Source organism: Scylla paramamosain, chromosome 30, assembly GCF_035594125.1.
Source record: "Scylla paramamosain isolate STU-SP2022 chromosome 30, ASM3559412v1, whole genome shotgun sequence".
In the NCBI taxonomy this organism is placed as follows: Eukaryota; Metazoa; Arthropoda; class Malacostraca; order Decapoda; family Portunidae; genus Scylla; species Scylla paramamosain.
In genome coordinates, this window is record NC_087180.1 from 11,456,615 (window position 1) to 11,468,136 (window position 11,522).

Consider the following 11,522-nt stretch of genomic DNA (forward strand, 5'->3'; position numbering starts at 1 on the left):
TCTGCCATATCTAAAATCTATTAATACCATCATGTTCAGGAGAACTTTCTCTATCATATAACACTATTTTTGTTTATGGTATCATGAAATTTCATGAAAAAAAGCATTATTTTTGGCATTCTAGGTATCTCATATATCTAAAAGATGGTGAAGAGTTTTGATAGCAAAGGAAAATTTTTTGTTTCTTCAGCTCTAGGTATAAATGGGTAGCAATGTTAAATTATCCATAGTTATTTTCTTGACCATCACACTTATATGGATTTTTTTCTTTTTTCCCAGCTTTCCTCCATCTGCCTAAAGTTTATGCAAGTTTTGTGTCTGAGCAATACATGTCCATCTTTGCTATTGCTATCCCCTACACTAATCCCTTCAAGTTCAACCACTACATTGTATCGCTGGCCTACCACGTGATTGCCATGTGGTTCCTTAAGTGTCGCCTCCCTTTCAGGCGTGCATTCGTCCAGTTCATTACAAAGGTAGAGTGCTTCACATCGTGCATTATATTTCATTATATGAATACATTTAAGATTTTTTTCCTAGGTTGACATTGAAATATTTGGTTTTTGGTAAAAGCATTTCCAAAGTTTGTTTTGTAATATCTGCTGGAAAGATAACTAAATATTCATCATCCCTTTTTCCAAAATCAGGAAGAAAAGTTAGTTGTTATTTTGTAATCACTTAAGCTGAAATTTTACATTTTATCAAGTAAAGTTTAGTCATGTTGATATCAATAGTGAAAATAATGTCCCAGGTAATTTGATGTGCAGTAGGTTAGTAGGCAGTTGTAGAGAAATGGTTCATGAAGTCCCTTACTTCACATGAATATACTGTGTATGAATGCCTGTGCCACATTTAGTTTTAAATTTTATGGTAGTCATATGAATTAACTTAGGCTGCAAGACATGTAGAGCTGATCCAGTGAAGGTTTGGTTTATAAGATTCAAAAGGAGTTGGCTGAATGGTCAGCAATAATTTTCAGCACATTTTTGTAGTACATCTATATATGTATTTTTTCTCGAATAATGTTATGAGCAGCTTTTAATATTGAGCTATCCAATGCAGAACCTGAGCATAATTCTGTCCAACGAGGATGCCAACACCCGCCGGCGGAGTGCCAGTGCCAGCACCGGTGAGCAGGTGAGAGCCTTGTTTTGGTGAATTGTGTAGTGGGATTCAGCCTTGTGTGGCCTGAGTGGTGCTGCTGCCAGGCTTAGCAAGGCTTGTCAGTCATTGCCTCAAGTACAAATATCCATTACAAGCAACTTTATTCTTTATTTTTGGCATTTTATACAATTGTGCTTGTTAGGAAGCATTTTATGAATACATACCTGCTATGTTTTATTTGTTTACATTTATTTATTTATTTGTTTTGCTTGTTTATCTATATGCAATTTTCAGTTTTTGTAACTTATCACCAATAGCATTCTTAGAGTAGTGTTTTATGATCAATATATTAATGCCTTTGAGTAATTGGAGATATATTGTGGATATTTGGTTATATTCAGTATATTTCAGCTCTGTTCAACTTATGTTGTTCGATTGTGCAAGTTATTTTTGTGATTGCAACATTATCTTTTGTCCTTATTGTCATCCCTGTCCATTTTCCTTTGTTATGTTGTTAGAAGATAGTAGGCTAGTCACTGCATAGCAGCATGTGCCAGGTGTCAGAATTTTTATTTTTTTGCATTAGTTATGCTAAGTATCTGCTCCTGAATCATTATTCAAACAATTTTCAGGCTTTGCTCAATGCAAGAACGAGAATGACTCGCTCTCAGTCATTCTCCCACAAGCGCCTAGAAGAGCTAAAGAATGAGCCTCAGCCATCCCTGTGTGCTGTATGGAATATGTTATTTCTTATATACTATTGCTAGAGTTCCTTCATGCACTGCTCGGATGTTTGTTTTGTTTTCAATACATCTGTCTGCTTACACTGAATAAGTACGGAGGTTTTGGAAGACAGTCATTCAGCAGCACAGGGATTATGTCAGTGCATGCTGGGTAATTTTATGAATGCTTAAAGGAACGAGGGTTGTAAGACATTTGGAGTGTGCATGTTCACTGCTTGTTAGATGTAGTTACTCACAGTATGAATGGTCCAACTAACTTGTCAATGATGTATTGCTTACTATATGACGTTCCTTCCTGTTAAAGACACTCCATCCAGCCCTTTGTTTCATCCAGGCTCAGGGGAAGGGAGATGAGATGATTCAGTTTCATAATGATCTGCTGGAGACCATTGTTGACCTGATGGCCCGCTACACCTATGCCTCTTGTGCACCGCTGCCTAAAAGGTGAGTGAAAAGGCTAGTTGTGTATAAATGGAGAAGTGAAAAGCAGGATTCATCAGTGTACAGAGAGTTAGACCCGGTGCAGTATGCTGTTCCATTGTTGATATTTTCAGATAGTTTTAAATTGTGTATTATAAAGTGCATTCTTTCATATAATTTTCAACTGTATGTGGAGTTATTGACCCACTTACATTCCAGTAGTGTCTTCATTTGTCATGGAAGTATTCTAGAACAAATGCCAGTATGATGAAATTTTTGTTGCCCTTGGCCAGTATCCTTCCTACATAAAAAAAAAAAAAAAATGTCATTAAAAAGATAAATAATAAAAAAGAAAAAAAAGATAATAATATTAAAAATAAGAAATATTTAAAAAATATGTATAATGCAAGTCACCAGATTTTGGATGATGAGTTGAGCATCTAACAGATTGGTTGTTGTTGTCTGTCTATATATGCATGTAGCTTTGTGCCTGATTGTGGGTAAACAAAGATTGTCAGTCTCATAGTTGCTTTCATAAGGGTCAGATTTGCTTGTGTTTCTTCAAGAAAGTGGTGATGTTTCCACTCCTAATACCCATTGTTTGTTGAAAAATGTTTGTAGAAATTTATCCAGCTACATGATGGTGGAAACAAAAATACACTAACTTGAATATTTTTGGGGCAGAATTTTTGAAGTGTGAGATTTTTGCTTGTTGGCAGATATCTTTTTGCATTTTGGAACTTTTACTTTATTGATTTATCTTTTTTGGCTAAACTGTGATAGAAGACAATTACAAAGCTTCAAAATTAAACCTGATTTAGCTCTCTGTGATTAATAATCATTTTGCTATGATTGTTAGAAGTCAAAACACCTTTATACAACTGCTCTACATGCCTACCAGTAAAGATTGTATGCAAAGTGCAGTTTTTACTGACACCTAAAACAAGGAAGAGTTGACTGCTGCCAATAAATATGGACATGCTGAAATTTTGACTAGCTGTCAGAAATTATAAACAATATACCAACAACAATAAACCTGAACCTATGTATGGGAGAGAGGGGATAATCAACATCTCTTTTCAAATTGTACACCAGTATTAGTCCATCTCAAAATAGTATTATATAAATTGAAAGGTTGCGAAGTAGCTCTTTTGCAGACTATTTGATAATGAAAGCATTTGATAATGAAAGTATTGACTCTCAGGAGCTCCGTGGCCAAGATGTTGATTGAAGGTGGACAGGAACAGACATGGATTCTGGGCAACAAGATCATCACAGTGACAACCTCAGGCTGTGGCCAGCGACCCATGAGGAATGGCTTGTGTGACAAGTGCATACAGCTTTGCCGGAAAGAAAACAGTGAGCACATACTATGATGCAGGTTTTTGATGTTATTTATTTCAACTGAATGCACTTGTGTTGGAAGTGGGTGATGTGAGGTATTGGGTTTTGAATTTAATAAAGTAGACTTGTTTTGATAGTTAAATCTTCAGTTAATAGTTTCTTTATTCGTTATGTTTTTTTTTACCTTAAAACACATGCAAAGACTTTTGTGCTTACATTTTAAGAATAAGATTGAAGATTAATTTTACTTAATTACAAAATGTACAAGTTTAAAGTTTGGTAAGAAAATCTAATATTTTGGTGTGAAGTGAGTCATTGCAGTGTTCCATACACAGATGCAGCACCCCCCGAGTCCAGCACCCCAAACCCCAACACAGCCAGCCGCCGCCGCCACCGCTCAGAGCTGCACCGCACCATCTCCCATGAGGTGAGAGTGAGGGTGCCTGTGCTGACACTTACTGAATGAATGCACTTTGTTATGTAGCTTCCAAATCTTGACTTATTGAGAGCATCAAGTGAGCACACATTATTTGCCATGTTTCAGGCAAAGTACAAGCCACAAAGCAAAGATGACTTGCACATGAGGAGTATTATCCGAGATCTTGGGGACGGCATTGCTCCACTCGATCAAGGTGAGACTTCTTTAGAAGCACAAATCTTTCTCCAGCTTTTGAGGGATCACTAGTTTCTATTTGTATGTATTTCACAGGAACAGTAACTATCTTTTTTTATCGGCATTCAAATTTACATGTGGACTTGTGTGAAGGTTTCTTATTTTTTATAAATGTGTTTTTTATAGCACTGTCCATTGTTATAGTGGTTTCTCCCTGGTAATGACACAAAGTACATGGTGTTGACAGACCCTGCACCTTCATGGTCCAGTGGAGGGTTTGGTGAAGCTACACCCAGAGAGCCTCCCAGTGAACCCCGGGTGGCCTCAGGTGCTGTTACTGGTGCCGCCTCTGCTACTGCCTCAGCCTGTGCTGCTGCTATTGCTGCTGCTGCTGCTGCTGAAGAGGAGCGGCGGCCACGGCTGTGTGCTTGTTGGTGTATGGGATGGGCAGAAATACATGTCAGGCAACCTACTGGTTAGTTCCTTTTAGGTGAACTGTACCTGTCTTGTGCTGTTTTTATATTCATGTGTCGCAGTTGTATGGGAAGATAGACTACTACTACTACTGTCAGCACACACACACACACACACACACACACACACACACACACACACACACACACACACACACACACACACACACACACACACACACATGCACACACATTTTTACATGTTCCATCCTTTGCAGGCAACATGTCTTGGATGATGAGGATCCAAAATGAGCAACAGTTGCTGCCACTTGGGATGGATGAGCTGCCTCTCTTTGACCTCAGTTCCTTGTTCTCCCCAACATCCTCCAGCCCCAGTCAAGGCAGCTCTGGCTCTGCTTATTCTCGGCGGAAAATCAGTGGCTTTCCTATGGAGGACCAGAAAAATGAGGTAAATATGGACATGCTGAAATTTTGACTAGCTGTCAGAAATTATAAACAATATACCAACAACAATAAACCTGAACCTATTATGAATAATTATCATATCCCTTACTTTCCTTTTAGACCAGTTGCCATCAAATTGTAAAATTAATTATCATCATGACCATTCTTTTCCTGTGTAAACTATTTTTTATGATTGGGAGGGTCTAGTCTTGGTAAAGAAAACTACCAGTTGCAGGAGAAAAGATTATGTGTTAGAAAAAAGACCTCTTACATAGCCATTAACTTTGAACTGTCCTCATTTGTATATTTTGATGAAAATGTCCTTTGCTTAAAGCTGTCATACTCAAGGCTTAGGTTTATGAGATTTTTACATTTTCTTAACAGGAGCTTCTAAGTCAGAATTTTGAAGAGCTCAGACCACGTGCCTTCTCTGGAGGTTCAGACAAGACGCAGGATTCTGATCCAGGTTCACAGAAGGACTTGAGTGGTTACAGCAGTGGGGCTCTTTCCCATAACTCCTCAGATCCCAAAATCAACACTATTGATGCTGGGGATGACACACGGGAGAGTTCTCCAATTATCAACGCTGCAACTACCACTTCAGGTACTGGAATTTCTCTCCCTCAGTCTCTCTCCCTCTCAAACACAAGTAAAGTTATACTTGTTAAAATGTGAAGGAAATGTAAGGTAACCAAACACAGTCATATTTTATTATAGGATGCCCCATAAATTGATATTATATTTCCTCATGAATGAGTTTTTATAAGAAAGTGAGATTATTTTGATACTCATTACATTTAGCTTAGAGAAAATAATGCCTTTGCTGCTTTTCTACCATGTGTTTCAACTATATGAAATATTTGCTGTAGAAATATTAAGGGAATATTCTAAATTAACTAGTTCACCCTCATATCAGCTGTGTGGTTTGTTTACATATTGTTTGTCAGAATTAGAGCACCAACTATTTTTTTTATTTTTTCTTCTTCTCTTTCCAGTACCATGCCCAGTCAGTTGTATTCTATTGAATTTTTATCAAGATTGTTACCTTTTGTTTTTCCATTGGAATAGATTTCTTTTGTTCCCTTTGATATCAGCCCTTATGTATGAGCAGAGAACAATTGAAAGTAATGTTTTGTGTATGGAAGTGCTTCACAAAGTAATGGTAGTCAGACAAGAGAGTATGAGAAATAAGGTACCTGTTTAATCTTCACTGGATATGTGAATCCAAAAATTTGGATGTATTAATATTTTCCAGAGTGGGATTTAATGTAGATAGCTCATGTAATGAAAGTATTTGTTTTTGTATTCCAAAGGTTGCCTGCAGAATAACAAAATATTAATAAAAAGAAGTGATCTGTAATATAGTTTTGTGGATCCATTTATCCTTCCATGTTCATGCTTTGTCTTTTCAATTACAATATTCAATAACTTCATCACATTGTGTTAAGCAGCAACTGCACTTACATCACATTGTGTTAAGCAGCAACTGCACTTACTCATTCACTCAGGTGAGAACTTGGAGGATCCTCGAGTTCCAGTCCAACGGTGTCACTCTAGTCCAGAGATGAGTGAGGGTGTGGTGGTGGGTGGTGAGGAGTCCTCTCTATCCTGTGAGGACAGACCTCCAGCCTCCCCCAGCCCTGCCTCTCCTATGCCAGAAATGTCTCCTTCCCCACCAGCACTGAACCGAGCCAAGCTGTCCCCAAGGTTAGTGGAGTTAGAGAGGAATGTGAACGTTGTATCTAATGCTCTTTGTTTCTTTGAAATTCTCTCTTTGACCTAATTTTCTCTCTCTCTCTCTCTCTGCACTTAGTCTGCTATAGCAGTGGTTCTCAAACTTTTTCATGAGCGACCCTATTTGGAACATTTCATTCCTTCGTGACCCAGAGTAAAGAGAAAGAAAATGTACAATGATATATACACTTTATTTTGGAAAAAAATAAATAGGAGGAGGGAGGTGGGGGGAAGATGAACATACATAACAAAAGTAATTTGTGGTTAAAGAAGAATAATTCAATTAAGTAACTGAAATACACCTCAACACTGAAAGCATGATAATGTTCCTGTGTCCCTGCGACCCATCAAAATTGATCTCGCGACCCAACTTTGGGTCGCGACCCATAGTTTGAGAACCACTGTACTATAGCACCACCTTTAAGGGTGCTATAGCTGTCTGCTTATCCTTTCCATTTATTGCTTCCTTGCATACTTAATTTATTTAATTTTATTTGGTGCCTGTTATTCCTTTGGGAATGGCTGCACCAGAAAACGCTCAATTCATTCTTGTCCTTGTTGTGTCCTTTCCTTCTCATCTCCCTTTCTTTCTCAAAATCCAGCATCTCTCTCTCTCTCTCTCTCTCTCTCTCTCTCTCTCTCTCTCTCTCTCTCTCTCTCTCTCTCTCTCTCTCTCTCTCTCTCTCTCTCTCTCTCACACACACACACACACACACACACACACACACACACACACACACACACACACACACACCACTCAATCATTTTTATATTACAAAGAAATGTCAATGTGTTTGGTGTTGCAGGTTTGAGAATGTGGTAGATGGCAACACTGGGTCAACCTCACCTCCACCAGTTGCCTCCTCCAGAGTGCGCCACACTTCAGCACTTCAAATGGTAGGTCACCACAGAAGGCACCACACTTGTGTAAAGCATGGCACTGAAGACAGCTTATGCTTGCTTGGGGGGTGAGGGAGATCAACCCTAAAAGGGTGCTGCTGACACCTTTCTCCTGTAATTTACATGCATACATATACCAAAACATACATACATACCATACATATACCAACAAAAGGGGATAACCCAGACAAGCCACACAGCTTTCATATTCACACTCATTCACACCACACTCATAATTCAATAAAAGAAGAGATAAGTAAAATAAAAATAAATAAATAAATAATAGCTGCATTCAAGTTAAATATAAAACACACACAAAATAAAGCATCTGAACTTGATTTTTATCTGATAGCCAAGTGGCGGCAGCAACAGCAGCATCTCGTCTGGTGGTGGCCAAGCCTGTTCTACTGCAGAGGGCGAGGACAGCGGTTCGCCTCGCCCTCTGCGCCGGGATAGGGTGCACACCATCTCTGACATGAATCCAGCCTCCAGGAAGCTGCACCTCAAGTCTGCTGCTGCTGCCAAGAAGAACTCCATGAAGGATGTCAAGCCTGGTATCTCTCCCAGGTAAAATAGTCTCTGTATGGCATGTACCTTTGTGTGTTTAATTATTGTCAGTTTTACCTCTTGTTTGAAATGTACATTTTATTAAGGAAATTCATCAGATGACCTTCTGTATTGCCTTGCCAGTCTATTTCATTTATTTATTTATTTTTCATCAGTTATTATTTCATGTTCCCTTACATATTTTAGTAAATATTTAGCTACATTTAAAGATATTTGCCTAACATTCTTTTTACTAACTTCCTCAGCTTTTAACAGTTGTTGTGTTTTAAAAGTGTTAGAAAAAATGAAATGTTGAAAGACAAGGACTAGTTTTTTTATCTGCTTTTCTAAATGAACGTCACAGTATTTGGTCATGATGTAAATGAATAATAGAAATAATAATAATAGAAACTCTTGACTAGGGTTGGTTTTCCTTGCAGCTTTGTGTTCCTGCAGCTGTACTACCTAGGCAGGCTTGGTGGAAACAACATCGAGAAGCCAGTGCTGCTGCCCACCCACCTACCGGAGATGCAGCGAGCCATGCGGGTACTGGATCTTATCCGCCCACAGGAGACGCACAAAATTGGAGTGCTGTATGTGGGACGGGGACAACAGACAGAGCAGGAGATACTCAGAAATTCCTTTGGATCTTTGAGATACATGCTTTTCCTGCAGGTGAGGAAAGTGGGACAGGCTACATTCATGGGTTAGTATTTCTCCATTTCTTGCCCCTAACTTCACAGTTTTATTTTTGTAGTGGTTTCATGATGCAAGTTTTACATATATGTTAAGCTGGATTATCATTCTCTGTTTGTGGTGTGCATCCAGGGTCTGGGATCTGTGCTGGAGCTGAGTACAGTATCTGAGGATGAGGTGTTCTTGGGTGGCCTTGATGCCAAGGGCAGTGATGGGAAACATGTTTGCATCTGGCACGATGATGTCATGCAGGTATGTATGTGTGTGTGTGTGTTTGTGTGGCTAAGTGCATATGCAATAATGCTTCTTACTACAAGACTTGGAAGCTCATCTTGGAGAACAGTTATATCTCAAGTAATGTCAGTTTGCAGTTAAGTTTGTGTATAGTATTTGATTTCCTGCATCTTCAGGTTGTGTTTCATGTAGCCACCATGATGCCCACTAAGGAGTCGGATCCAAACTGTAATGGCAAGAAGAGACACATTGGCAACAACTATGTCACCATAGTGTATAATGAGAGTGGTCAACCCTACAGCATCAACACTATAAAGGTAGGTAACAAACTGATGACTGACTGTTGTATCATCATCATCATCATCATAAAGTAAAAGTTGGGAGTTTACTCTACATGAAAAGTAGTCATGTGTTTTTTCATAGAACTCTGTAAGAAAGAAGGCCAAGCCAATCAGAGTATGAGTTTTTATTATGTTTTTAATTGCATTCTTGAATTGGTTGTGGAGTTTTTGTTTAAATGTTGCAATTTCTTCTCACACACTCCAGTCTGAAGAACACCACTGGGATGATAGAAACAATAGTCTCTACTTCTATTGATCATATCTTCCTTTCCTGTGTCTTACTGTGTTGAGGACTTCCAAATCACCTTTCATTAGTCACAAATATGTTATTATTATTGAAGCCCTCTCTTCTTGTAACAAGGCAATATTTTATTTACTTGCTCATCCCTTGGATGCCAGCACCTCAGACCTATGTTCTTAGAACAAAGGGAATCATTGCAATTTATCTGTATTACCATATGATCTGTTCCTTATCTCCAGGGCCAGTTTAACCACACAACAGTGGAGGTGGTGCCTGGTGATCACTCTACCAACAGTGTAGGGGTGCTATGTCGGCCTGAGCTGGCAGATTTTGTTGGTGGTGGTGGCAGCCCACGACTTGTCTCTGATGCCAATCTACCCATCCTGGTGCGGCAGATTGCCCTTCACGCTGATGTAAGTGTTCATTGAACCTTGGATTTTAGCCTGTGGTTAGAATAGGGTGAGGAATGCTTTTCTTGTGCCTTGCAACTTTCTAGCATTTGTGAACTGAATTTTAAAGAATTACAAGCATTAGTGTTTTATCAAGATTATGAATGCTTAGATATTTATCTCTGATCCAACCCAGCTGGCTTCCACAATCTGGGAGTCACTAAATCGGCCACCTCACAGTCCTTATGCCAGTAATTGGCTGGAGCGGCTGAGGAAGATCAGGAAAATCAAGCAGATGGTGACAGACACTGAAGGAACACCACCTAACCTGATGGACTTCACAGACATGGTAGATGCAGACAAGTGGGAGAAGTCTCGGGCTGGAGGCTCTGGCTACTGGCAGCAGTTCCTGGCGTGAACACTGTGGGATGCACTGTGTGGGGGAAGTTGCCTCGAGTCTGTAGGTTTTCTTGAATTTATTGGTAGTGAAGGGTCCTTACCCAATTTTTATTTTCAATTAATGTTGTTCAAGATTGAGTATTTCCTCAACTTGAATACAATTATATAGGTTTTGAATAATCTATTTAATTTGTATTTTATCATTGCTCAATGATATGTTAATGTATATTTTTTGCTGAAGTGATTTTATTTTTCTGTACCTCATATTTTGATGTGGAACTTCAAGTGATAATTAGGAACCTCCAGTTTGTTTTTACCCTTGATATTTTCCAAATGGTTGTAGTGGACAGCAGATCACTTGTTGGACCTTATCTACAAAATACCAGTGCACACAGTTTCCAGGCATTTTGTCCCATACTTTCGGAATTCCTAAGCTTGTGCGTGTGCGCGCGTGCGCGTGTGTGTGTGTGTACATGTTCTGAGTGAGTGTACATGTGTATGCATGTGAAATTCTGTTCTTAATACATGAAAACTTCATATAGTAGTATCTTATTTGATCACCCTTACATTTCTTGATGATGATCATGTAGCCAGTCTTGGGACATCAGGTACAGTAAGTGTCTATTACCCAGGCTGTCATAAAAGATAAGGCCTGTGTGAGGGGGATTGAGATTTCTCCTCCATAGATTAATATACTGGAAAACTAACTAGCAAATAAAGTTGAATGTTGCCTATGTGAAACAAATAAAATGCAAGTGGATAGAAGGGAAGGATTAGTGTTGTTGGCAAGATCGGAGGTATTATTCTGACTTCACACCTTCCCCATGAAATGACCAAGTCTCCCATGTCAGAAATCATTACTTTTCTCACCCTAAGCCTTAAAAACAGAGCAAACCTTATATTCTGTGCATAAACTTTTTATACAGCCTTAAAAAATAAC

At 38.9% G+C, this 11,522-nt stretch overlaps 1 protein-coding gene across 7 annotated transcripts in view; it reads left to right on the plus strand.

Moving 5' to 3' along the window:
- LOC135115843 (tuberin-like) overlaps positions 1 to 11,123 on the plus strand; it is a 27,845-nt gene extending 16,722 nt beyond the window's left edge. For 6 of the 7 annotated variants that reach the window (XM_064032857.1, XM_064032850.1, XM_064032851.1 and 3 more), the window contains exons 17-34: positions 280 to 476; positions 1,063 to 1,137; positions 1,737 to 1,835; positions 2,182 to 2,291; positions 3,472 to 3,626; positions 3,947 to 4,038; positions 4,156 to 4,243; positions 4,472 to 4,699; positions 4,916 to 5,106; positions 5,487 to 5,706; positions 6,611 to 6,809; positions 7,643 to 7,733; positions 8,089 to 8,303; positions 8,723 to 8,957; positions 9,111 to 9,230; positions 9,389 to 9,529; positions 10,034 to 10,207; positions 10,380 to 11,123. In XM_064032857.1, coding sequence (XP_063888927.1) covers positions 280 to 476; positions 1,063 to 1,137; positions 1,737 to 1,835; positions 2,182 to 2,291; positions 3,472 to 3,626; positions 3,947 to 4,038; positions 4,156 to 4,243; positions 4,472 to 4,699; positions 4,916 to 5,106; positions 5,487 to 5,706; positions 6,611 to 6,809; positions 7,643 to 7,733; positions 8,089 to 8,303; positions 8,723 to 8,957; positions 9,111 to 9,230; positions 9,389 to 9,529; positions 10,034 to 10,207; positions 10,380 to 10,601 — 2,852 coding nt within the window. In that variant the 3' untranslated portion in view covers positions 10,602 to 11,123. The remainder of the gene's footprint in view (positions 1 to 279; positions 477 to 1,062; positions 1,138 to 1,736; positions 1,836 to 2,181; positions 2,292 to 3,471; positions 3,627 to 3,946; positions 4,039 to 4,155; positions 4,244 to 4,471; positions 4,700 to 4,915; positions 5,107 to 5,486; positions 5,707 to 6,610; positions 6,810 to 7,642; positions 7,734 to 8,088; positions 8,304 to 8,722; positions 8,958 to 9,110; positions 9,231 to 9,388; positions 9,530 to 10,033; positions 10,208 to 10,379) is intronic. The other variant, XM_064032854.1, reaches the window with a different exon arrangement.
- Positions 11,124 to 11,522: the final 399 nt, after the last annotated feature.